We start from the raw sequence: 25180 nt of genomic DNA, 5'->3' as shown, positions 1-25180 counted from the left end.
CGGCTGCTAGAATCCTGACTAGAACCAACAAATTTGATCATATTACTCCAGTGCTAGCCTCCCTACACTGGCTTCCTGTTAAAGACATCATAAGGTAGTTAATTTAAACCGACTTATAGCAGTTTATAGCAGTTTATTGCGATTTTCCTGGATTTCTTTGTGACGCGCTTTCACTAGTTGGACTCCTCTCCAGTGGGTGGCTAACGTTAGCGGCTAATTCGACAGGACAAGAGGACATCTTTCAGCCAAAAGACGATTGTTCTGAAGAAAGGACACCTTGCCCAAGATTCTGATGGAAGCTCAGCTAATAGTAAGCAGTCTTTATGCTGATAATTCATTGTTCTGTTGAAAAAAGTAAAATGCATAAGACGCCATTACTTGCAGTGTAGCCTTGCTTTATCGCACCCTGTATTGCACAGTAACGTTAATTTTAAAAATTTAACCCAGCGATTGCATTAAGAACTAATTTGTCTTTCAATTGCTGTCCAACCTGTATTTTTTTAGTCAAGTTTATGAATAGTTTTCGATAAGAATAGGTGACTTTCCAAGATGGCGCTGGACAGATTGCTTGACGTTATGGACACTATTCTCATTGTATAAGCACGATTTGTGCCGCTAAATATGCACATTTTCGAACAAACTCTATATGCATTGTGTAATATGATGTTATAGGACTGTCATCTGAAGAATTCTGAGAAGGTTAGTGAAAAAATTAATATATTTTGGTGGTTTATACGTTATTGCTATGTTTGGCTTGAATCAATGCTGTTGTGATGTTTGCTATTGTGCTAAGCTAATATAACGCTATATTGTGTTTTCGCTGTAAAACACTTAGAAAATCTGAAATATTGTCTGGATTCACAAGATCTGTGTCTTTCATTTGCTGTACGCTGTGTATTTTTCAGAAATGTTTTATGATGAGTATTTAGTTATTCCACATTGGTCTCTATAATTGCTCTGGCTGCTTCGGTGCTATTTTTGACGGTAGCTGTGATGGTAGCTGCAATGTAAAACTGATTTATACCTCAAATATGCAAATTTTTCGAACAAAACATAGATTTTTTAAAACCTTTTACTCCATTCATTTTCCTTGACACCCAAAAGTAGTTGTTACATTTTGAGAGAAAAATGGTCCGATTCACACACTTATCAAGAGAGCAGCCTTGCTCATCCCTACTGCCTCTGATCTGGTGGACTCGCTAAACACAAATGCTTCGTTTGTAAATTATGTCTGAGTGTTAGAATGTGCCACTGGCGATCCGTCAATAAAAAAAATTTAAAAAATTGTGCAGTCTGGTTTGGTTAAAATAAGAAATTTGAAATGGTTAATACTTTAACTTTTTTGGGGGAGCACTTTCATTTACTTTTAATACTTTCGTATATTTCAAACCAAATACTTTTAGACTTTTACTCAAGTAGTATTTTACTGGATGACTTTCACTTTTACTTGAGTCATTTTCTATTAAGGCATCTTTACTTGTACTCAAGTATGACAATTGAGTACTTTTTCCACCACTGGGCGTAAGCCACGGGCTCCGGGTCCATGGGCAGTCGTGTAAAGTAACGAAGTAGAAATACTTAAGTATTTTTGGGGGGTATCTGTACTTTACTATTTATATTTCTGTTGACTTTGACTTTGACTTCATTACATGAAAAATAAAAAAAGTATAAATTTCCTTCCATACATTTCCCCTGACACCTTCATTACTCGCTACAAAATCAAATCAATCTGAAGCTGGAAGAAAACAACAAATCATGTTGGAAAAAAGAATCAAGCAACATTGGCGAGTCGACACACTCATGAGTGAACTTGTTTTGCAAAAGTTTGGGCAAATCCAAGGGTACTAAAGTGTAAACCCCCCCCCCCCCCCAACCCCACCAGGAGCCTATCACTTGCAAAACATTCATCCACTCAGCAGCACTTTGCCCAAGCGTGTCCGAAATTGCACAAACATGTCTGACATCGCTCTACCACCACCTCCCGACGAGGACGAACACCCTTGGCTGTATCTAAAATAAATGTTTTATTTTCTCGGGAATGAAGGAAATGTCTGTTATGTTTACCAAAAGTTCAGGAAATACTAGTGTTCGAGAACTCGCCGTCGAACATAAAAAAAACACATTGAGGTAACGTTAAGCCTACTGTTAGCTTGCTAGCGAGCTAGAATAACATTATAACATAGAATAAAATTAGCAGAAGCATTAGCAGAAGCAGTATTAGTTGATGATAGCTAATCCTATACCTAAATAGTTCACGAGCTAGTAGCTACCTACTTTAGCTGGCTAAAATGTGCCCAGATTCAGAAGCTTTGTTGGCTAACGCAATCTAACTAAACTGACATGAGCTAACTAGCCTGTTGACAAGCTAGCTAACTAGTAGTTTCTGAATCTGGACACATTTTAATCAGCTAACTTTAGTCTAGCCAAATACCTTTTCTCTAAACACCTGGTTATCTAGCCATTTTATTCCTTGTGTTAGTTGATAAAGTTGTTCTTACCTAGCTAATTACTGTAGACTTAAGTTATTGACGTAACCTACTAGCTAGATCAATTAACATTGTTTTTTCCTCATTGTAATATTAAATGTTGGTCACAAACTCTCAACTTAACTAATGTTGTTTAGAATTTTTTAAGGAGGATCCTATACCTTAAGTATTTGGTGATGGTAGTTATCTAGCTAAGTAACTGTCTTTTTTAAAATTATTTCCAAAAAAGAATGTACACCGTCTTAAGATGTATGGAGAACTTACAGAAAACACTCTGAAGAGAAAACATGTCCCTGAGACTCCCTCCACCATCAAGCACATTACTGAAGACAGTGTCTCAAAAATCCATCGACAAAGCTGTGGTCAAGTAAGGGCTTCAACCATTCGCTATTGAACAAGAACCGTTCAGAGAGTTTGTCCAGGATCTGCCGCCTAACTCTTATCAAGGTCCCACTGCGCTCCAGGATTGATGAAGCCTCCAAGGAAATGAAGAAGGCGGTGACTGAGGCCATGAGAGGAGTTGGCTACATCGCCACCACCACCGACTGCTGGTCTGGCAAGAAGACAGCCCACTGGATAGACCCTGACAGTCTCAACAGATGCTCTGCAACCCTGGCCTGTAAACAGTTGAGAGGATAGCACACCTTGACAGGCACCCTAAATGACATCCATTCTGATTTTGAATTCCGAGTTAAGATTGTGAGAACAACAACAGACAACGGTTCTAACTTCTTGAAAGCTCTCCAAGTTTTTTGGAGAAGATGAAAACAATGAGACAGCGGATGGTGCAGCAGATCAGCCAAGACAGGAAGATGGTGAAGAGGAACAATAGGAGAGTGAAGGAGTGGAGTTTGTTGATGTGGCAACGATCCTGAATGAAGATGATGGTTTTGAGTACCAGCTGATGCGCCCGGAATGCTACAAGGTGGAACTCCTGGTTCATGGCTGTAGAAAGATTCCTGAGGATCGTCAAAGACAAAGGAGAGGAGGCCGTCAGAGTTCTCTGCACAGACTTTGAGGTTCCAATGTAAGTAAGGATTATGTATTATTTTGTCATAATTTAAGGTCTTGAATGTTGTCTAAATATGTTGCAGTGTTTCCTGACCCTTTGCTTGGGGACGAATAACTGTTTCACATGTTGTAGCCATACACTATCATAGATCCATTTAGTCAACTACTCATCCAGCCATTGATTACTGTAGTTAAATCAGGTGAAATGGTTAGTGGTCCCCTTTGTTTAGGAAACACAGCATTATTATTATTTTAAAAAATGCAGGTTCAAGCCAGCTGAACTCGCCTTCCTCACAGAGTATGCTGCCACCATGAGCCCAGTGGCAAAGGCCATCCAACATCCTGCAGGCTGAAACCAATGTCCAGATGGGGTGGCTACTTTCAACTGTCAACCTGCTGATCACAAAACTTGACCGAGTCAAGCTGTCCCTGCAGTACTGTAAGCCTCTGGTGGATGTGCTACAAATGGGACTGAAGAAGCTCTTCAGCCACATGTTTCACGACCCTGAGCTGAACGCAGCTGCACCCCCCCCCCCCCCCCCCCCAAAAAAAGAACATGAACAAAGGATGACGCCACCATCAGAATGGGTAAGACAACATCTGTAAGCTGTCTCTGAGGCTGAACACACCTTTACCTGCCTCAGCTGCCTGTGAAAGGCTGTCCAGCATTGCAGGACTTGTTTTCAGCCCCAGGAGAGCAAGGCTGGATTACAGAAACTTTGAAAACCAGCTTTTACTGAAGATGAACCGTAAATTCTTCAAGTAATGACAGCTTCACGTTAACAAGCCCAAGGACACGGATGCCTTATGTGTTTTTTTGTTAATTTATGTTTAAAATTCACAAGTTCTAGGTGTCCTTGTTACATGACCTGACACACTGATTTGTAATACAGTTCCATCAGTGGTGGTGTCCTTATATTCCTACAGTTGTGTGCAGTTCTATACATGTACTTTAAAAAAATATTTCTGTAAAGGGTTCTATTATAGGATGTTGTTTCTAAAGCAAATTGACAGTGATTGTAAGTGCTTACGTTTACTGGCTATGTTCCTTCATTAAGGCATAACTTCTATTTTGTCTGTAAGAGATGTATTTTGAAGTGTTGCCTATTTGAGAATCCACATTATAAAAATAAAATAATCTGATCACTTCTTGCATCCGTAAGACTGTCATAGAACATTTACAAGGTGATGTTATAATACTGTTTATGCATCGAATAGCTATGATGAGTACTCTCTCATCTGTATCTGTGGGACTGAGTTGGGCCTCTGGGGCTTGAGCTGACAATTGATTTATTTACCTACAGCCTGCATTCCATAGACAAGATGTGGTCGGTATAACAGAGAGAGCCTGGAGGAGTAGAACAGATCCCTTATTGTTCCTAATCATCCTAGCATCTGGGAAACTATGCCCGGTTGGGGATTAAACAACACCAGGTGCAGATAACCACAAGATGAACCCGAGGTGAAGATGAACCCGATGCCCCCCGATCTGCATGGGAGAGGTGGAACCAGCTATGACTAAGCATTTTTTGATCTACTATATAAGAACTCTGCATTGTCTGTAAGGTTAAGCTCTCGGAGACACACACTTCAGAGTGTGCGGTCGACCAGCTTATTATTAATTATTATTACAATAATGAATCAGGGTTAAATAAAGATTGATTGTTTGAATAATTGTCCAAATCTCTCTCAGTATACATGAATTTCCACGACAACTGTTACTTCTCAGAAAAGCTCAAACAAAATAAAAGGTCTGGCTGTTTTGCTTTTTGTATTTACGGCTCTTACATTTACCTTACGGCTATTATTTTTGATAGTTAAGTACAATTAATATCAGGTACTTTAAGACTTTTACTCAAGTAATATTCTAATGGGTGACTTTTACTTGAGTCATTTTCCAGTAAGGTATCTTTACTTTTAATCAAGTATGGCTTTTTGGTACTTTTTCCACTACTGTCCAAGGGTCCCGTGTTCAATCCCAATGCGAGGCACTTGCATTTTTGTATTTTCTTAACTTAACCATTAGGAATCAATTCCTCAACTTAACCACTAGGAATCAATGCCTCAACTTAACCACTAGGAATCAATGCCTCAACTTAACCATTAGGAATCAATGCCTCAACTTAACCACTAGGAATCAATGCCTCAACTTAACCATTAGGAATCAATGCCTCAACTTAACCATTAGGAATCAATGCCTCAACTTAACCACTAGGAATCAATGCCTCAACTTAACCATTAGGAATCAATGCCTCAACTTAACCACTAGGAATCAATGCCTCAACTTAACCACTAGGAATCAATGCCTCAACTTAACCATTAGGAATCAATGCCTCAACTTAACCATTAGGAATCAATGCCTCAACTTAACCACTAGGAATCAATGCCTCAATTTAACCACTAGGAATCAATGCCTCAACTTAACCATTAGGAATCAATGCCTCAACTTAACCACTAGGAATCAATGCCTCAACTTAACCACTAGGAATCAATGCCTCAACTTAACCACAAGGAATCAATGCCTCAACTTAACCATTAGGAATCAATGCCTCAACTTAACCACTAGGAATCAATGCCTCAATTTAACCATTAGGAATCAATGCCTCAACTTAACCACTAGGAATCAATGCCTCAACTTAACCATTAGGAATCAATGCCTCAACTTAACCATTAGGAATCAATGCCTCAACTTAACCACTAGGAATCAATGCCTCAACTTAACCACTAGGAATCAATGCCTCAACTTAACCACTAGGAATCAATGCCTCAACTTAACCACTAGGAATCAATGCCTCAACTTAACCACTAGGAATCAATGCCTCAACTTAACCATTAGGAATCAATGCCTCAACTTAACCACTAGGAATCAATGCCTCAACTTAACCACTAGGAATCAATGCCTCAACTTAACCACTAGGAATCAATGCCTCAACTTAACCATTAGGAATCAATGCCTCAACTTAACCACTAGGAATCAATGCCTCAACTTAACCATTAGGAATCAATGCCTCAACTTAACCATTAGGAATCAATGCCTCAACTTAACCACTAGGAATCAATGCCTCAACTTAACCACTAGGAATCAATGCCTCAACTTAACCACTAGGAATCAATGCCTCAACTTAACCATTAGGAATCAATGCCTCAACTTAACCACTAGGAATCAATGCCTCAACTTAACCACTAGGAATCAATGCCTCAACTTAACCACTAGGAATCAATGCCTCAACTTAACCACTAGGAATCAATGCCTCAACTTAACCACTAGGAATCAATGCCTCAACTTAACCACTAGGAATCAATGCCTCAACTTAACCACTAGGAATCAATGCCTCAACTTAACCATTAGGAATCAATGCCTCAACTTAACCACTAGGAATCAATGCCTCAACTTAACCACTAGGAATCAATGCCTCAACTTAACCACTAGGAATCAATGCCTCAACTTAACCACTAGGAATCAATGCCTCAACTTAACCACTAGGAATCAATGCCTCAACTTAACCACTAGGAATCAATGCCTCAACTTAACCACTAGGAATCAATGCCTCAACTTAACCACTAGGAATCAATGCCTCAACTTAACCATTAGGAATCAATGCCTCAACTTAACCACTAGGAATCAATGCCTCAACTTAACCATTAGGAATCAATGCCTCAACTTAACCATTAGGAATCAATGCCTCAACTTAACCATTAGGAATCAATGCCTCAACTTAACCACTAGGAATCAATGCCTCAACTTAACCACTAGGAATCAATGCCTCAACTTAACCACTAGGAATCAATACCTCAACTTAACCATTAGGAATCAATGCCTCAACTTAACCACTAGGAATCAATGCCTCAACTTAACCATTAGGAATCAATGCCTCAACTTAACCATTAGGAATCAATGCCTCAACTTAACCACTAGGAATCAATGCCTCAACTTAACCATTAGGAATCAATGCCTCAACTTAACCACTAGGAATCAATGCCTCAACTTAACCATTAGGAATCAATGCCTCAACTTAACCATTAGGAATCAATGCCTCAACTTAACCACTAGGAATCAATGCCTCAACTTAACCACTAGGAATCAATGCCTCAACTTAACCATTAGGAATCAATGCCTCAATTTAACCATTAGGAATCAATGCCTCAACTTAACCATTAGGAATCAATGCCTCAACTTAACCACTAGGAATCAATGCCTCAACTTAACCACTAGGAATCAATGCCTCAACTTAACCATTAGGAATCAATGCCTCAACTTAACCACTAGGAATCAATGCCTCAACTTAACCACTAGGAATCAATGCCTCAACTTAACCATTAGGAATCAATGCCTCAACTTAACCATTAGGAATCAATGCCTCAACTTAACCACTAGGAATCAATGCCTCAACTTAACCACTAGGAATCAATGCCTCAACTTAACCACTAGGAATCAATGCCTCAACTTAACCACTAGGAATCAATGCCTCAACTTAACCATTAGGAATCAATGCCTCAACTTAACCACTAGGAATCAATGCCTCAACTTAACCACTAGGAATCAATGCCTCAACTTAACCACTAGGAATCAATGCCTCAACTTAACCATTAGGAATCAATGCCTCAACTTAACCACTAGGAATCAATGCCTCAACTTAACCACTAGGAATCAATGCCTCAACTTAACCATTAGGAATCAATGCCTCAACTTAACCATTAGGAATCAATGCCTCAACTTAACCACTAGGAATCAATGCCTCAACTTAACCATTAGGAATCAATGCCTCAACTTAACCATTAGGAATCAATGCCTCAACTTAACCACTAGGAATCAATGCCTCAACTTAACCATTAGGAATCAATGCCTCAACTTAACCATTAGGAATCAATGCCTCAACTTAACCATTAGGAATCAATGCCTCAACTTAACCATTAGGAATCAATGCCTCAACTTAACCATTAGGAATCAATGCCTCAACTTAACCATTAGGAATCAATGCCTCAACTTAACCATTAGGAATCAATGCCTCAACTTAACCACTAGGAATCAATGCCTCAACTTAACCACTAGGAATCAATGCCTCAACTTAACCACTAGGAATCAATGCCTCAACTTAACCATTAGGAATCAATGCCTCAACTTAACCACTAGGAATCAATGCCTCAACTTAACCATTAGGAATCAATGCCTCAACTTAACCATTAGGAATCAATGCCTCAACTTAACCACTAGGAATCAATGCCTCAACTTAACCACTAGGAATCAATGCCTCAACTTAACCACTAGGAATCAATGCCTCAACTTAACCACTAGGAATCAATGCCTCAACTTAACCACTAGGAATCAATGCCTCAACTTAACCATTAGGAATCAATGCCTCAACTTAACCACTAGGAATCAATGCCTCAACTTAACCATTAGGAATCAATGCCTCAACTTAACCACTAGGAATCAATGCCTCAACTTAACCACTAGGAATCAATGCCTCAACTTAACCATTAGGAATCAATGCCTCAACTTAACCACTAGGAATCAATGCCTCAACTTAACCACTAGGAATCAATGCCTCAACTTAACCACTAGGAATCAATGCCTCAACTTAACCATTAGGAATCAATGCCTCAACTTAACCACTAGGAATCAATGCCTCAACTTAACCATTAGGAATCAATGCCTCAACTTAACCACTAGGAATCAATGCCTCAACTTAACCATTAGGAATCAATGCCTCAACTTAACCACTAGGAATCAATGCCTCAACTTAACCACTAGGAATCAATGCCTCAACTTAACCACTAGGAATCAATGCCTCAACTTAACCATTAGGAATCAATGCCTCAACTTAACCACTAGGAATCAATGCCTCAACTTAACCATTAGGAATCAATGCCTCAACTTAACCACTAGGAATCAATGCCTCAACTTAACCATTAGGAATCAATGCCTCAACTTAACCACTAGGAATCAATGCCTCAACTTAACCATTAGGAATCAATGCCTCAACTTAACCACTAGGAATCAATGCCTCAACTTAACCATTAGGAATCAATGCCTCAACTTAACCATTAGGAATCAATGCCTCAACTTAACCACTAGGAATCAATGCCTCAACTTAACCATTAGGAATCAATGCCTCAACTTAACCATTAGGAATCAATGCCTCAACTTAACCACTAGGAATCAATGCCTCAACTTAACCACTAGGAATCAATGCCTCAACTTAACCACTAGGAATCAATGCCTCAACTTAACCATTAGGAATCAATGCCTCAACTTAACCACTAGGAATCAATGCCTCAACTTAACCATTAGGAATCAATGCCTCAACTTAACCATTAGGAATCAATGCCTCAATTTAACCGTGGAGTTGTTGTTGTTTTAACCCTTTCCCAAATCTTAACCATTAACTTAACAATTTGCAATTCATTCTTAAACTTAACCTTAGAAATGTGACATTTATAGAGAAAATTGTCAGATTCTGCAGTGAGTCTGTGAGAGCTTGTTGGGATTAGACAGTGGTGTTATCAAGATATGTCTCTCTCTTCAGGGAGGAACCATGTACAGTATATCACAAAAGTGAGTACACCCCTCACATTTTTGTAAATATTTGAGTATATCTTTTCATGTGACAACACTGAAGAAATGACACTTTGCTACAATGTAAAGTAGTGAGTGTACAGCTTGTATAACAGTGTAAATGTGCTGTCTAAACCGCTGGCAACAAAAGTGAGTACACCCCTAAGTGAAAATGTCCAAATTGGGCCCAATTAGCCATTTTCCCTCCCCGGTGTCATGTGACTCATTAGTGTTACAAGGTCTCAAGTGTGAATGGGGAGCAGGTGTGTTAAATTTGGTGTCATCGCTCTCATACTGACTGGTCACTGGAAGTTCAACATGGCACCTCATGGCAAAGAACTCTCTGAGGATCTGAAAAAAAGAATTGTTGCTCTACATAAAGATGGCCTGGGCTATAAAAAGATTGCCAAGACCCTGAAACTGAGCTGCAGCACGGTGGCCAAGACCATACAGCGGTTTAACTGGACAGGTTCCACTCAGAACAAGCCTCGCCATGGTCGACCAAAGAAGTTGAGTGCACGTGCTCAGCGTCATATCCAGAGGTTGTCTTTGGGAAATAGACGTATGATTGCTGCCAGCATTGCTGCAGAGGTTGAAGGGGTGAGGGGTCAGCCTGTCAGTGCTCAGACCATACGCCGTACACTGCATCAAATTGGTCTGCATGGCTGTCGTCCCAGAAGGAAGCCTCTTCTGAAGACGATGCACAAGAAAGCCCGCAAACAGTTTGCTGAAGACAAGCAGACTAAGGACATGGATTACTGGAACCATGTCCTGTGGTCTGATGAGACCAAGATAAACATATTTGGTTCAGATGGTGTCAAGCGTGTGTGGCGGCAACCAGGTGAGGAGTACAAAGACAGGTGTGTCTTGCCTACAGTCAAGCATGGTGGTGAGAGTGTCATGGTCTGGGGCTGCATGAGTGCTGCCGGCACTGGGGAGCCACAGTTCATTGAGGGAACCATGAATGCCAACATGTACTGTGACATACTGAAGCAGAGCATGATCCCCTCCCTTCAGAGACTGGGCCGCAGGGCAGTATTCCAACATGATAACGACCCCAAACACACCTCCAAGACGACCACTGCCTTGCTAAAGAAGCTGAGGGTAAAGGTGATGGACTGGCCAAGCATGTCTCCAGACCTAAACCCTATTGAGCATCTGTGGGGCATCCCCAAACGGAAGGTGGAGGAGTGCAAGGTCTCTAACATCCACCAGCTCCGTGATGTCGTCATGGAGGAGTGGAAGAGGACTCCAGTGGCAACCTGTGAAGCTCTGGTGAACTCCATGCCCAAGAGGGTTAAGGCAGTGCTGGAAATGATGGTGGCCACACAAAATATTGACACTTTGGGCCCAATTTGGACATTTTCACTTAGAGGTGTACTCACTTTTGTTGCCAGCGGTTTAGACATTAATGGCTGTGTGTTGAGTTATTTTGAGGGGACAGCAAATTTACACTGTCATACAAGCTGTACACTCACTACTTTACATTGTAGCAAAGTGTCATTTCTTCAGTGTTGTCACATGAAAAGATATACTCAAATATTTACAAAAATGTGAGGGGTGTACTCACTTTTGTGATATACTGTATATCCCTGGTGTCTTTCATTACATCTAGAAAATACACAAGAGATGCTGATTTAAATCTCTCTCTCCATCTCTGATCTATCTCCATCTCTCTTTCCATCGCTCATCTCTCTCCATCTCTCATCTTAATCTCTCATCTCAATCTCTCTCTCCATCTCTCATCTCAATCTCTCTCTCCATCTCTTATCATCTCTCTCTCCATCTCTCATCTCTCTCCATCTCTCTCTCCATCTCTCATCTCTCTCCATCTCTCTCTCCATCTCTCATCTCTCTCCATCTCTCTCTCCATCCCTCTCTCCATCTCATCTCTCTCCACCCCTCTCTCCATCTCATCTCTCTCCATCCCTCTCTCCATCTCATCTCTCTCCATCTCTCTCCATCTCTCTCTCCATCTCCCATCTCTCTCCTGCTCTCTCTCCTGCTCTCTCTCCATCTCTCTCTCCATCTCTCTATCCATCTCTCTATCCATCTCTCTATCCATCTCTCATCTCAATCTCTCTCTCCATCTCTCTCAGGCAGCAGGATCTGGTATGGGGAAGAGAGATATAAGGGGCAACAGTATCTGGTATGGGGAAGAGAGATATAGGAGGCAGCAGGATCTGGTATGGGGAAGAGTGATATAGGAGGCAGCAGGATACGGTATGGGGCAGCAAGATATGGTATGGGGAAGCAGGAAAGACAAGATGGTCTGGAGCTGGCTAAGTGTAGTTTCATTTAGACCTGCCTGGCCTGCTGACACGTTTACCTAGACTGAGATCTACACAGCGGAGAGGGATGAGGGAGAGAGACGAGAGAAGAAAAGAGAAGAGAGAAGGATGGGGAGAGACGGAGGAGGAGAGAGCAAGAAAGAGAGCGAGAGAAAGAGAGCGAGAGAGAGAAAAAGAGAAAAAGAAAGCGAGAGTGAGAGGCTGTAGGGAGCTGTCTTGTCTGACCTGCCATGGGGTCTCCAACTGAGATCAGCAGCTGCTATGCCCTGATGACTTTCACCCACAGTGAGTGTGTGTGCCTGTGTGTATGTGTGTGCCTGCATGTCTGTGTGTCCTGTGTCGTGACTCTCGCTCCTGGGTGAGAATCAAAGATAGCCCCCCCCCCCTCTCTCCCACCAGAAAGGAAGAGGGGGAGTGGGGCCGGTTGTATGAATCTAACGACTGGTCGTAAACTTTCTCTCTCTTGCACTACAGTATGGAAAAGTAAAAAATCCTTTGTGTGTCGAGAGAGACTCATGCCAAAACTTCAAACATCAAAAGATTGGACATTGGAACATTAGTTTTCAAATCCAAACATCTGGAATGGTTGGTGGGGCTGCAAACAATAAATCCTGTCAAAAGTGTATTGTTTTGTGATATCATTAAGGACGGTATAACTAAATAACTGTAACTCTACCAATGTATACGTCCCAGTTATCAGATTTACATCTAAATGTTGTAAAACATATATTATTAAATATGAAACTATTTGTGAGAAGATGAAATGCTATTTTAGCCTTCTGAATGAGAATTGTTTTTCATATAAACTGTTGCCAAGCCAGTAACCACGCCCACGTGAGCAAAGACATTGTGGCAACGTGATGGAACCGCCCTCCAAGGCGAGCGCATAAAAGGACTGCTAACGAAATTTACACCAGACCAGAAAGCGTTGGAGCTGTGGCTACACATTGAAATGGTTTAAAACTACAAGACCAGTATACGGTAAGACTCAAACTCTTGAGTGAAGAAGATAAAGGCTACATCAGAACATTCAGCCTGCAGCTGTTTAAGTACTTTAGTCTAGTAAACTCGAACAGGAACCACCGTGTGTGTACCTCTGGTGTATCCAGTCTAACGAACACTCAGAGACAAAGAAGCCTACTACAACTGAGTACATTGTGACCTCTGGTGGACAACTAGAGACTTACATCGAACTACTCACCATAGATGGACGAGTGGTTTCAACAGAGAGATGACAAATGGATACAAGCGTAAATATGTGTTGCATTTATTTTCGAATGAGCGGTCGTTCATGTGCAAAGTATTTATTTTTCATGAGTATAGCTTCCACATATATGTACCAGCCCACTCTCTTTGTCTCTCCCGCTCTCTTTATCTTACCTTTACCCTTCCGTTGTGTAACAAGCCGTCATATCGAGTTAGTCCACTAGAGACAGTATAGAATTTAGCGACGTTCAGAATGAGACTGATATGAGGTAATAACGATTAATTTATGACTGGTATGATAACGATATATTCTGATATATTCTTAAGTTAACAATATATTCTGAAGTTAATTTGGGAAACAGTAACTCATTAAACAAACTTTTTCCGTGGTGCCCCAAGTTAATAATGAGTTAATTGTTACATGATTCATTGAATAACGTAATAATTAAACATAGTTAATTGATTTGATAAAATAGCCGTCATCACATTAATGATAGTCACGACACCTGTGTTTGTCTATAAACATTCCATATAACTCACAGCAGAGGACTTTGATGCAGGCGGCGTGCAGGTTGTTCTCCGCCCTGATCAGAGACCTCATCCCGATGACGAAGAGGTTCCCGAAACATGTGATGAAGGCCATGACCCACACAGAGACCCTGAGCACCACGTTGGCTAACAGGTCCTCGAAGGAAGAGATACCGTCTGTGTTGGGCTTACACGTTCTCACGTGGGGCGCATAGGAACAGTACTGGAACGTCTTGAAGTAGCTACGAGGGGAACGACAACATATAGTATAGAATGTGATGAACAGGACATATAGTAAAGAATGTGATAACAGGGCATATAGTATAGAATGTGTTGTACAGGACATATAGTATAGAATGTGATATACAGGACATATATTTTAGAATGTGATAAACAGGTCATATAGTATAGAATGTGATATACAGGACATATAGTATAGAATGTGATAAACAGGACATATAGTATAGAATGTGATAAACAGGACATAATATAGAATGTGATGAACATATAGTATAGAATGTGATAAACAGGACATATAGTATAGAATGTGATAAACAGGATATATAGTATAGAATGTGATAAACAGGACATATAGTATAGAATGTGATAAACAGGACATATAGTATAGAATGTGATATACAGGACATATAGTATAGAATGTGATAAACAGGACATAATATAGAATGTGACATAGTAGAATGTGATAAACAGACTATAGTATAGATGTGTAAACAGGACATATAGTATAGAATGTGATAAACAGGACATATAGTATAGAATGTGATAAACAGGTCATATAGTATAGAATGTGATAAACAGGACATATAGTATAGAATGTGATAAACAGGACATATAGTATAGAATGTGATAAACAGGACATATAGTATAGAATGTGATAAACAGGACATAATATAGAATGTGATAAACAGACTATAGTATAAATGTATAAACAGGACATCTAGTATAGAATGTGATAAACAGGACATATAGTATAGAATGTGATAAACAGGACATAATATAGAATGTGATGAACATATAATATAGAATGTGATATACAGGACATATAGTATAGAATGTGATGAACATATAGTATAGAATGTGATAAACAGGACATATAGTATAGAATGTGATAAACAGGACATATAGTATAGAATGTGATAAACAGGACATATAGTATAGAATGTGATATACAGGACATATAGTATAGAATGTGATGAACATATAATATAGAATGTGATATACAGGACATATAGTATAGATGTTGATGAACATATAGTATAGAATGTGATATACAGGACTAATAGTATAGAATGTGATGAACATATAGTATAGAAGTGATAACAGGTCATATAGTATAGAATGTGATAAACAGGACATATAGCATAGAATGTGATAAACAGGACATATAGTATAGAATGTGATAAACAGGACATAATATAGAATGTGATGAACATATAATATAGAATGTGATATACAGGACATATAGTATATACTGTGATAAACAGGTCATATAGTATAGAATGTGATAAACAGGACATATAGTATAGAATGTGATAAACAGGACATAATATAGAATGTGATGAACATATAATATAGAATGTGATATACAGGACATATAGTATACAATGTGATATACAGGACATATAGTATAGAATGTGATGAACATATAATATAGAATGTGATATACAGGACATATAGTATAGAATGTGATGAACATATATAGAATGTGATATACAGGACATATAGTATAGAATGTGATGAACATATAGTATAGAATGTGATGAACATATAGTATAGAATGTGATAAACAGGACATATAGTATAGAATGTGATAAACAGGACATCTAGTATAGAATGTGATAAACAGGACATATAGTATAGAATGTGATAAACAGGACATATAGTATAGAATGTGATAAACAGGACATAATATAGAATGTGATGAACATATAATATAGGTGATATCAGGACTATAGTTATGAATGTGATGAACATATAGTATAGATTTGATAACAGGACATATGTATAGATGTGATAAACAGGACATATAGTATAGAATGTGATAAACAGGACATATAGTATAGAATGTGATATACAGGACATATAGTATAGAATGTGATGAACATATAATATAGAATGTGATATACAGGACATATAGTATAGAATGTGATGAACATATAGTATAGAATGTGATATACAGGACATATAGTATAGAATGTGATGAACATATAGTATAGAATGTGATAAACAGGTCATATAGTATAGAATGTGATAAACAGGACATATAGTATAGAATGTGATAAACAGGACATATAGTATAGAATGTGATAAACAGGACATAATATAGAATGTGATGAACATATAATATAGAATGTGATATACAGGACATATAGTATAGAATGTGATATACAGGACATATAGTATACAATGTGATAAACAGGACATATAGTATATAATGTGATAAACAGGATATATAGTACAGAATGTGATATACAGGACATATAGTATAGAATGTGATATACAGGACATATAATATTGACTGTGATGTACAGGATATATAGTACAGAATGTGATACAGTATGTACATACATGTGGGAGAGGTTTCCCATGGGTACAAACATCTTCGTCTGGATGTCTGGAATCTCAATACCCTCCAGACCTCTAAAGACAAGACATCACACAGTTTATTAACTTGATTAGATTTATTTACCATAGATAGTCAACATGTATCTTCCTATAGTGTACGATACTGGTAGGTACTCGCCGGTACTGGTAGGTACTGGTAAGTACTGGTAGATACTGGTAAGTACTAGTAGGCACTGGTAGGTACTGGTAAGTACTGGCAGGTACTGGTAGGTAGTGGTAGATACTGGTAGGTAGTGGTAGATACTGGTAGGTAGTGGTAAGTACTGGTAGGTACTGATAGCGTACAGTACTGATAGGTACTGGTAGGTATTTCGTAGGTACTGTTAGTGTATGGTACTGGTAGGCTGTATGTGTACTACTCACAGGGACTGGAGCTGGGTCAGGTGATCAAAGTGACCCGGGTGGATGTGGAACAGAGGATTATGGGATATGTTCCTGTGACAATAAGTAAAGAAGTAATCTGTCTGACAGGCGGATGGACAGGCATGCAGGTATTCTGATGCTAACAGTTTTTAACAGTCAGTAGAACATTTGTCATCTTTTATTAAGCCCCGTTTGTCAGATGTAAAGTCATGTTTCCAGGGTTAGAGGAGAAGCAGACATAAACAGTCCTGTATTGTGAGACTCGCAGAATGATGAGACTTTAAGCTCTTAAAGCTGTTAAACTGAGGTAATTAACAGCTTTTAAATTGCCGTAATTAACAGTATATATTTGTAATATCTTCAATCCTTTTTTATCAGATGTTATGCCGTAATCGGGTTCCATTTGGGACACAACCTGTGACTCACAGTTTGACGAGGGACTTTAGGCTCTTAAAGGTGTTGTTGGGGAGCTCAGTAATCCGGTTGTCCGACAGGTCTCTGAAAACAGAGGGAGAGAAAAAAGAGAGGGGGGTGTGGCGAGAGCAGGAGGGGAGAGAGAGGGAGGGGGAGCGAGAGCAGAAGGGGAGAGAGGGGGGGTAAGGAGAGAGGGAGAGAGAGGGGAGAGCGAGAGCAGGAGGGCAGAGAGAGGGGCAGAGAGAGGGGGGAAGGAGAGGAGGAAGAAGAGAGGGAGAGAGAGGGGAGAGCGAGAGCAGGAGGGCAGAGAGCGGGGGGGAGGTATAGTTGCTAATAGTTGTCAATGTTCAGTTAGGGTTCTGCTAATAGTTGTCATTGTTCAGTTAGGGTTCTGCTAATAGTTGTCATTGTTCAGTTAGGGTTCTGCTAATAGTTGTCAATGTTCAGTTAGGGTTCTGCTAATAGTTGTCATTGTTCAGTTAGGGTTCTGCTAATAGTTCATTGTTCAGTTAGGGTTCTGCTAATAGTTGTCATTGTTCAGTTAGGGTTCTGCTAATAGTTGTCAATGTTCAGTTAGGGTTCTGCTAATAGTTGTCATTGTTCAGTTAGGGTTGTGCTAATAGTTGTCAATGTTCAGTTAGGGTTCTGCTAATAGTTGTCAATGTTCAGTTAGGGTTCTGCTAATAGTTGTCATTGTTCAGTTAGGGTTCTGCTAATAGTTGTCAATGTTCAGTTAGGGTTCTGCTAATAGTTCTCATTGTTCAGTTAGGGTTCTGCTAATAGTTGTCATTGTTCAGTTAGGGTTCTGTTAAAGTTGTCATTGTTCAGTTAGTGTTCTGCTAATAGTTGTATTGCATTGGTTCGCTAATTTTGTCATTGTTCATTAGGGTTCTGCTAATAGTTGTCATTGTTCAGTTAGGGTTCTGCTAATAGTTGTCAATGTTCAGTTAGGGTTCTGCTAATAGTTGTCATCGTTCAGTTAGGTTCTGCTAATAGTTGTCATTGTTCAGTTAGGGTTCTGCTATAGTTGTCATTGTCATTTGGTTGCTAATAGTTGTCAATGTCCAGTTAGGGTTCTGCTAATAGTTGTCATTGTTCAGTTATGGTTCTGCTAATAGTTGTCATTGTTCAGTTTGGGTTCTACTAATAGTTGTCAATGTTCAGTTAGGGTTCTGCTAATAGTTGTCATTGTTCAGTTACGGTTCTGCTAATAGTTCTCATTGTTCAGTTAGGGTTCTGCTAATAGTTGTCATTGTTCAGTTAGGGTTCTGTTAATAGTTCTCATTGTTCAGTTAGGGTTCTGCTAATAGTTGTCAATGTTCAGTTAGGGTTCTGCTAATAGTTGTCATTGTTCAGTTAGGGTTCTGCTAATAGTTGTCATTGTTCAGTTAGGGTTCTACTAATATTTGTCAATGTTCAGTTAGGGTTCTGCTAATAGTTGTCAATGTTCAGTTAGGGTTCTGCTAATAGTTGTCATTGTTCAGTTAGGGTTCTGCTAATAGTTGTCAATGTTCAGTTAGGGTTCTGCTAATAGTTGTCATTGTTCAGTTAGAGTTCCGCTAATAGTTGTCATTGTTCAGTTAAGGTTCTGCTAATAGTTGTCATTGTTCAGCAAGGGTTCTGCTAATAGTTGTCAATGTTCAGTTAGGGTTCTGCTAATAGTTCTCATTGTTCAGTTAGGGTTCTTTAATAGTTTCAATGTTCAGTTAGGGTTCTGCTAATAGTTGTCATTGTTTAGTTAGGGTTCTGCTAATAGTTCTCATTGTTCGTTAGGTTCTGCTAATAGTTGTCATTGTTCAGTTAGGTTTCTGCTAATAGTTGTCATTGTTCAGTTAGGGTTCTGCTAATATTTGTCATTGTCAGTTAGGGTTCTGCTAATAGTTGTCATGTTCAGTTAGGGTTCTGCTAATAGTTCTCATTGTTCATTTAGGGTTCTGCTAATAGTTGTCATTGTTCAGTTAGGGTTCTGTTAATAGTTGTCAATGTTCAGTTAGGGTTCTGCTAATAGTTCTCATTGTTCAGTTAGGGTTCTGCTAATAGTTGTCATTGTTCAGTTAGGGTTCTGCTAATAGTTGTCATTGTTCAGTTAGGGTTCTGCTAATAGTTGTCATTGTTCAGTTAGGGTTCTGCTAATAGTTGTCATTGTTCAGTTAGGGTTCTGCTAATAGTTGTCAATGTTCAGTTAGGGTTCTGCTAATAGTTGTCATTGTTCAGTTAGGGTTCTGCTAATAGTTGTCATTGTTCAGTTAGGGTTCTGCTAATAGTGTCATTGTTCAGTTAGGTTCTGTAATAGTTGTCATGTCGTTAGGGTTCTGCTAATAGTTGTCATTGTTCAGTTAGAGTTCTGCTAATAGTTGTCATTGTTCAGTTAAGGTTCTGCTAATAGTTGTCATTGTTCAGTTAGGGTTCTGCTAATAGTTGTCATTGTTCAGTTAGGGTTCTGCTAATAGTTGTCAATGTTCAGTTAGGGTTCTGCTAATAGTTCTCATCGTTCAGTTAGGGTTCTGCTAATAGTTGTCATTGTTCAGTTAGGGTTCTGTTAATAGTTCTCATTGTTCAGTTAGGGTTCTGCTAATAGTTGTCAATGTTCAGTTAGGGTTCTGCTAATAGTTGTCATTGTTCAGTTAGGGTTTCTGCTAATATGTGTCATTGTTCAGTTAGGGTTCTCTAATATTTGTCAATGTTCAGTTAGGGTTCTGCTAATAGTTGTCAATGTTCAGTTAGGGTTCTGCTAATAGTTGTCATTGTTCAGTTAGGGTTCTGCTAATAGTTGTCATTGTTCAGTTAGGGTTCTGCTAATAGTTGTCAATGTTCAGTTAGGGTTCTGCTAATAGTTGTCAATGTTCAGTTAGAGTTCTGCTAATAGTTGTCATTGTTCAGTTAGAGTTCCGCTAATAGTTGTCATTGTTCAGTTAAGGTTCTGCTAATAGTTGTCATTGTTCAGCAAGGGTTCTGCTAATAGTTGTCAATGTTCAGTTAGGGTTCTGCTAATAGTTCTCATTGTTCAGTTAGGGTTCTGCTAATAGTTGTCATTGTTCAGTTAAGGTTCTGCTAATAGTTGTCATTGTTCAGTTAGGGTTCTGTTAATAGTTGTCAATGTTCAGTTAGGGTTCTGCTAATAGTTGTCATTGTTTAGTTAGGGTTCTGCTAATAGTTCTCATTGTTCAGTTAGGGTTCTGCTAATAGTTGTCATTGTTCAGTTAGGGTTCTGCTAATAGTTGTCATTGTTCAGTTAGGGTTCTGCTAATAGTGTCATTGTTCAGTTAGGGTTCTGCTAATAGTTGTCAATGTTCAGTTAGGGTTCTGCTAATAGTTCTCATTGTTCAGTTAGGGTTCTGCTAATAGTTGTCATTGTTCAGTTAGGGTTCTGTTAATAGTTGTCAATGTTCAGTTAGGGTTCTGCTAATAGTTCTCATTGTTCAGTTAGGTTCTGCTAATAGTTGTCATTGTTCATTAGGGTTCTGCTAATAGTTGTCATTTTCAGTTAGGTTCTGCTAATAGTTGCCATTGTTCAGTTAGGGTTCTGCTAATAGTTGTCATTGTTCAGTTAGGGTTTTGCTAATAGTTGTCATGTTCAGTTAGGTTCTGCTAATAGTTGTCATTGTCAGTTAGGGTTCTGCTAATAGTTGTCATGTTCAGTTAGGGTTCTACTAATAGTGTCAATGTTCATTTAGGGTTCTGCTAATAGTTGTCAATGTTCATTAGGGTTCTGCAATAGTTGTCATTGTTCAGTTAGAGTTCTGCTAATAGTTGTCATTGTTCAGTTAAGGTCTGCTAATATTTGTCATGTTCAGTTAGGGTTCTGCTAATAGTTGTCATTGTTCAGTTAGGGTTCTGCTAATAGTTTGTCAATTTCTTCAGGGTAGGTTCTGCTAATAGTTCTCATCGTTCATTTTAGGGGTTCTGCTAATAGTTGTCATTGTTCACTTAAGGTTCTGCTAATAGTTGTCATTGTTCAGTTAGGGTTCTGTTAATAGTTGTCAATGTTCAGTTAGGGTTCTGCTAATAGTTGTCATTGTTCAGTTAGGGTTCTGCTAATAGTTGTCATTGTTCAGTTAGTGTTCTCTAATATTTGTCAATGTTCAGTTAGGGTTCTGCTAATTTGTCAATGTTCAGTTAGGGTTCTGCTAATAGTTGTCAATGTTCAGTTAGGGTTCTGCTAATAGTTGTCATTGTTCAGTTAGGGTTCTGCTAATAGTTGTCATGTTCAGTTAGGGTTCTGCTAATAGTTGTCAATGTTCAGTTAGAGTTCTGCTATAGTTGTCATTGTTCAGTTAGAGTTCCGCTAATAGTTGTCATTGTTCAGTTAAGGTTCTGCTAATAGTTGTCATTGTTCAGCAAGGGTTCTGCTAATAGTTGTCAATGTTCAGTTAGGGTTCTGCTAATAGTTCTCATTGTTCAGTTAGGGTTCTGCTAATAGTTGTCATTTTCAGTAAGGTTCTGCTAATAGTTGTCATTGTTCAGTTAGGGTTCTGTTATAGTTGTCAATGTTCAGTTAGGTTCTGCTAATAGTTTCATTTTTAGTTAGGGTTCTGCTAATAGTTCTCATTGTTCAGTTAGGTTCTGCTAATAGTTGTCATTGTTCAGTTAGGGTTCTGCTAATAGTTGTCATTTTCAGTTGGGTTCTGCTAATAGTTGTCATTGTTCAGTTAGGGTTCTGCTAATAGTTGTCAATGTTCAGTTAGGGTTCTGCTAATAGTTCTCATTGTTCAGTTAGGGTTCTGTTAATAGTTGTCATTGTTCAGTTAGGGTTCTGTTAATAGTTGTCAATGTTCAGTTAGGGTTCTGCTAATAGTTCTCATTGTTCAGTTAGGGTTCTGCTAATAGTTGTCATTGTTCAGTTAGGGTTCTGCTAATAGTTGTCATTCTTCAGTTAGGGTTCTGCTAATAGTTGCCATTGTTCAGTTAGGGTTCTGCTAATAGTTGTCATTGTTCAGTTAGGGTTCTGCTAATAGTTGTCAATGTTCAGTTAGGGTTCTGCTAATAGTTGTCATTGTTCAGTTAGGGTTCTGCTAATAGTTGTCATTGTTCAGTTAGGGTTCTACTAATAGATGTCAATGTTCAGTTAGGGTTCTGCTAATAGTTGTCAATGTTCAGTTAGGGTTCTGCTAATAGTTGTCATTGTTCAGTTAGAGTTCTGCTAATAGTTGTCATTGTTCAGTTAAGGTTCTGCTAATAGTTGTCATTGTTCAGTTAGGGTTCTGCTAATAGTTGTCATTGTTCAGTTAGGTTCTGCTAATAGTTGTCAATGTTTCAGTTAGGGTTCTGCTAATAGTTCTCATCGTTCAGTTAGGGTTCTGCTAATATTGTCATTGTTCACTTAAGGTTCTGCTAATAGTTGTCTTGTTCAGTTAGGGTTCTTTAATAGTTGTCATTGTCAGTTAGGGTTCTGCTAATAGTTGTCATTGTTCAGTTAGGGTTCTGCTAATAGTTGTCATTGTTCAGTTAGGTTCTGCTAATAGTTGTCATTGTTCAGTTAGGGTTCTGCTAAAGTTGTCTGTTCAGTTAGGTTCTGCTAATAGTTGTCATTGTTCAGTTAGGGTTCTGCTAATATTTGTCAATGTTCATTAGGGTTCTGCTAATAGTTCTCATTGTTCAGTTAGGGTTCTGCTAATAGTTGTCATTGTTCAGTTAGGGTTCTGTTAATAGTTGTCATTGTTCAGTTAGGGTTCTGCTAATAGTTGTCATTGTTCAGTTAGGGTTCTGCTAATAGTTGTCATTGTTCAGTTAGGGTTCTGCTAATAGTTGTCATTGTTCAGTTAGGGTTCTGCTAATAGTTGTCATTGTTCAGTTAGGGTTCTGTTAATAGTTGCCATTGTTCAGTTAGGGTTCTGCTAATAGTTGTCATTGTTCAGTTAGGGTTCTGCTAATAGTTGTCAATGTTCAGTTAGGGTTCTGCTAATAGTTGTCATTGTTCAGTTATGGTTCTGCTAATAGTTGTCATTGTTCAGTTAGGGTTCTACTAATAGTTGTCAATGTTCAGTTAGGGTTCTGCTAATAGCTGTCAATGTTCAGTTAGGGTTCTGCTAATAGTTGTCATTGTTCAGTTAGGGTTCTGCTAATAGTTGTCATTGTTCAGTTAGGGTTCTGCTAATAGTTGTCAATGTTCAGTTAGAGTTCTGCTAATAGTTGTCATTGTTCAGTTAAGGTTCTGCTAATAGTTGTCATTGTTCAGTTAAGGTTCTGCTAATAGTTGTCATTGTTCAGTTAGGTTCTGCTAATAGTTGTCATTGTTCAGTTAGGGTTCTGCTAATAGTTGTCAATGTTCAGTTAGGGTTCTGCTAATAGTTCTCATTGTTCAGTTAGGGTTCTGCTAATAGTTGTCATTGTTCAGTTAAGGTTCTGCTAATAGTTGTCATTGTTCAGTTAGGGTTCTGCTAATAGTTCTCATTGTTCAGTTAGGGTTCTGCTAATAGTTGTCAATGTTCATTAGGTTTCTGCAATAGTTGTCATTGTTCAGTTAGGTTCTGCTAATAGTTTCAATGTTCATTGGTTCTGCTAATAGTTGTCATGTTCAGTTAGGGTCGCTAATAGTTGTCATTGTTCAGTTAGGGGTCTGCTAATAGTTGTCATTGTTCAGTTAGGGTTCTGCTAATAGTTGTCATTGTTCAGTTAGGGTTCTGCTAAGTTTGCCATGTTTCAGTTAGGGTTCTGCTAATAGTTGTCAATGTTCAGTTAGGGTTTGCTAATAGTTTCATTGTCAGTTAGGGTTCTGCTAATAGTTTCATTGTTCAGTTAGGGTTCTGCTAATAGTTGTCAATGTTCAGTTAGGTTCTGCAATAGTTCTCATTGTTCAGTTAGGGTTCGCTAATATTTTGTCATTGTTCGTTAGGGTTCTGTTAATAGTTGTCAATGTTCATTAGGTTCTGCTAATAGTTTCATTGTTCAGTAGGGTTCTGCTAATAGTTTGTCAATGTTCAGTTAGGGTTCTGCTAATAGTTGTCATTGTTCAGTTAGGGTTCTGCTAATAGTTGTCATTGTTCAGTTAGGGTTCTGCTAATAGTTGTCATTGTTCAGTTAGGGTTCTACTAATAGTTGTCATTGTTCAGTTAGGGTTCTACTCACAGTTCTTCTAGAACCACTAGAGACTGAAAAGTGTTCTCAGGAAGAGTTGTGATCTTGTTGTCCATTAGGAGCCTGTCAGGGATAGAGAGAATTACTACAGTTTAATGGTTTCAAACACTTATTTATCACACAGACACACACAGTCTTGTTCAGCTGACATTGTGAGGGCACACAATTCAGTCCCATTCAAAATCCTATTTTCCCTAACCCCTAACCTGTAATCTTACCCTAACCCTAACCTTAAAACTAAAACTAACCCTAGCTCCTAACCCTAACCTTTAATGTAATTCTAACCCTAACACTAATTCTAACCTGAACCCTAAACCCCCTAGAAATAGCATTTGACCTTGTGAGGACTAACAAAATGTCCCCAGTTGGTCAGAATGTTGTTTGTTTACTATTCTTGTTAACTAACACGTCCACACACACACACACACACACACACACACACACACACACACACACACACACACACACACACACACACACACACACACACACACACACACACACACACACACACACACACACACACACACACACACACACACACAAACAAAAACTCACTAGTAGAGGGGGCTGATAGGGAGTGGTTGAGAGAATTACTACAAAAC

The 25180-nt window shown here is 38.9% G+C and overlaps 1 protein-coding gene across 1 annotated transcript in view; it reads right to left on the bottom strand.

The window, feature by feature from the left end:
* The window catches only part of LOC120021152 (relaxin receptor 2-like), a 148460-nt gene that overhangs the window by 49362 nt on the left and 73918 nt on the right, over positions 1-25180 (bottom strand). The window contains exons 12-16 of the mRNA XM_038964791.1: positions 24567-24638; positions 17514-17585; positions 17088-17159; positions 16668-16739; positions 14091-14320 (exon numbers count right to left, since the gene is read on the bottom strand). Of these exons, the coding sequence (XP_038820719.1) occupies positions 14091-14320; positions 16668-16739; positions 17088-17159; positions 17514-17585; positions 24567-24638 (518 nt within the window). The remainder of the gene's footprint in view (positions 1-14090; positions 14321-16667; positions 16740-17087; positions 17160-17513; positions 17586-24566; positions 24639-25180) is intronic.

Source organism: Salvelinus namaycush, chromosome 26 (genome assembly GCF_016432855.1).
Source record: "Salvelinus namaycush isolate Seneca chromosome 26, SaNama_1.0, whole genome shotgun sequence".
NCBI classification, from domain to species: domain Eukaryota; kingdom Metazoa; phylum Chordata; class Actinopteri; order Salmoniformes; family Salmonidae; genus Salvelinus; species Salvelinus namaycush.
The sequence above is the reverse complement of the archived record's forward strand: the minus strand, read 5'-3'. Positions and strand labels throughout refer to the sequence as shown.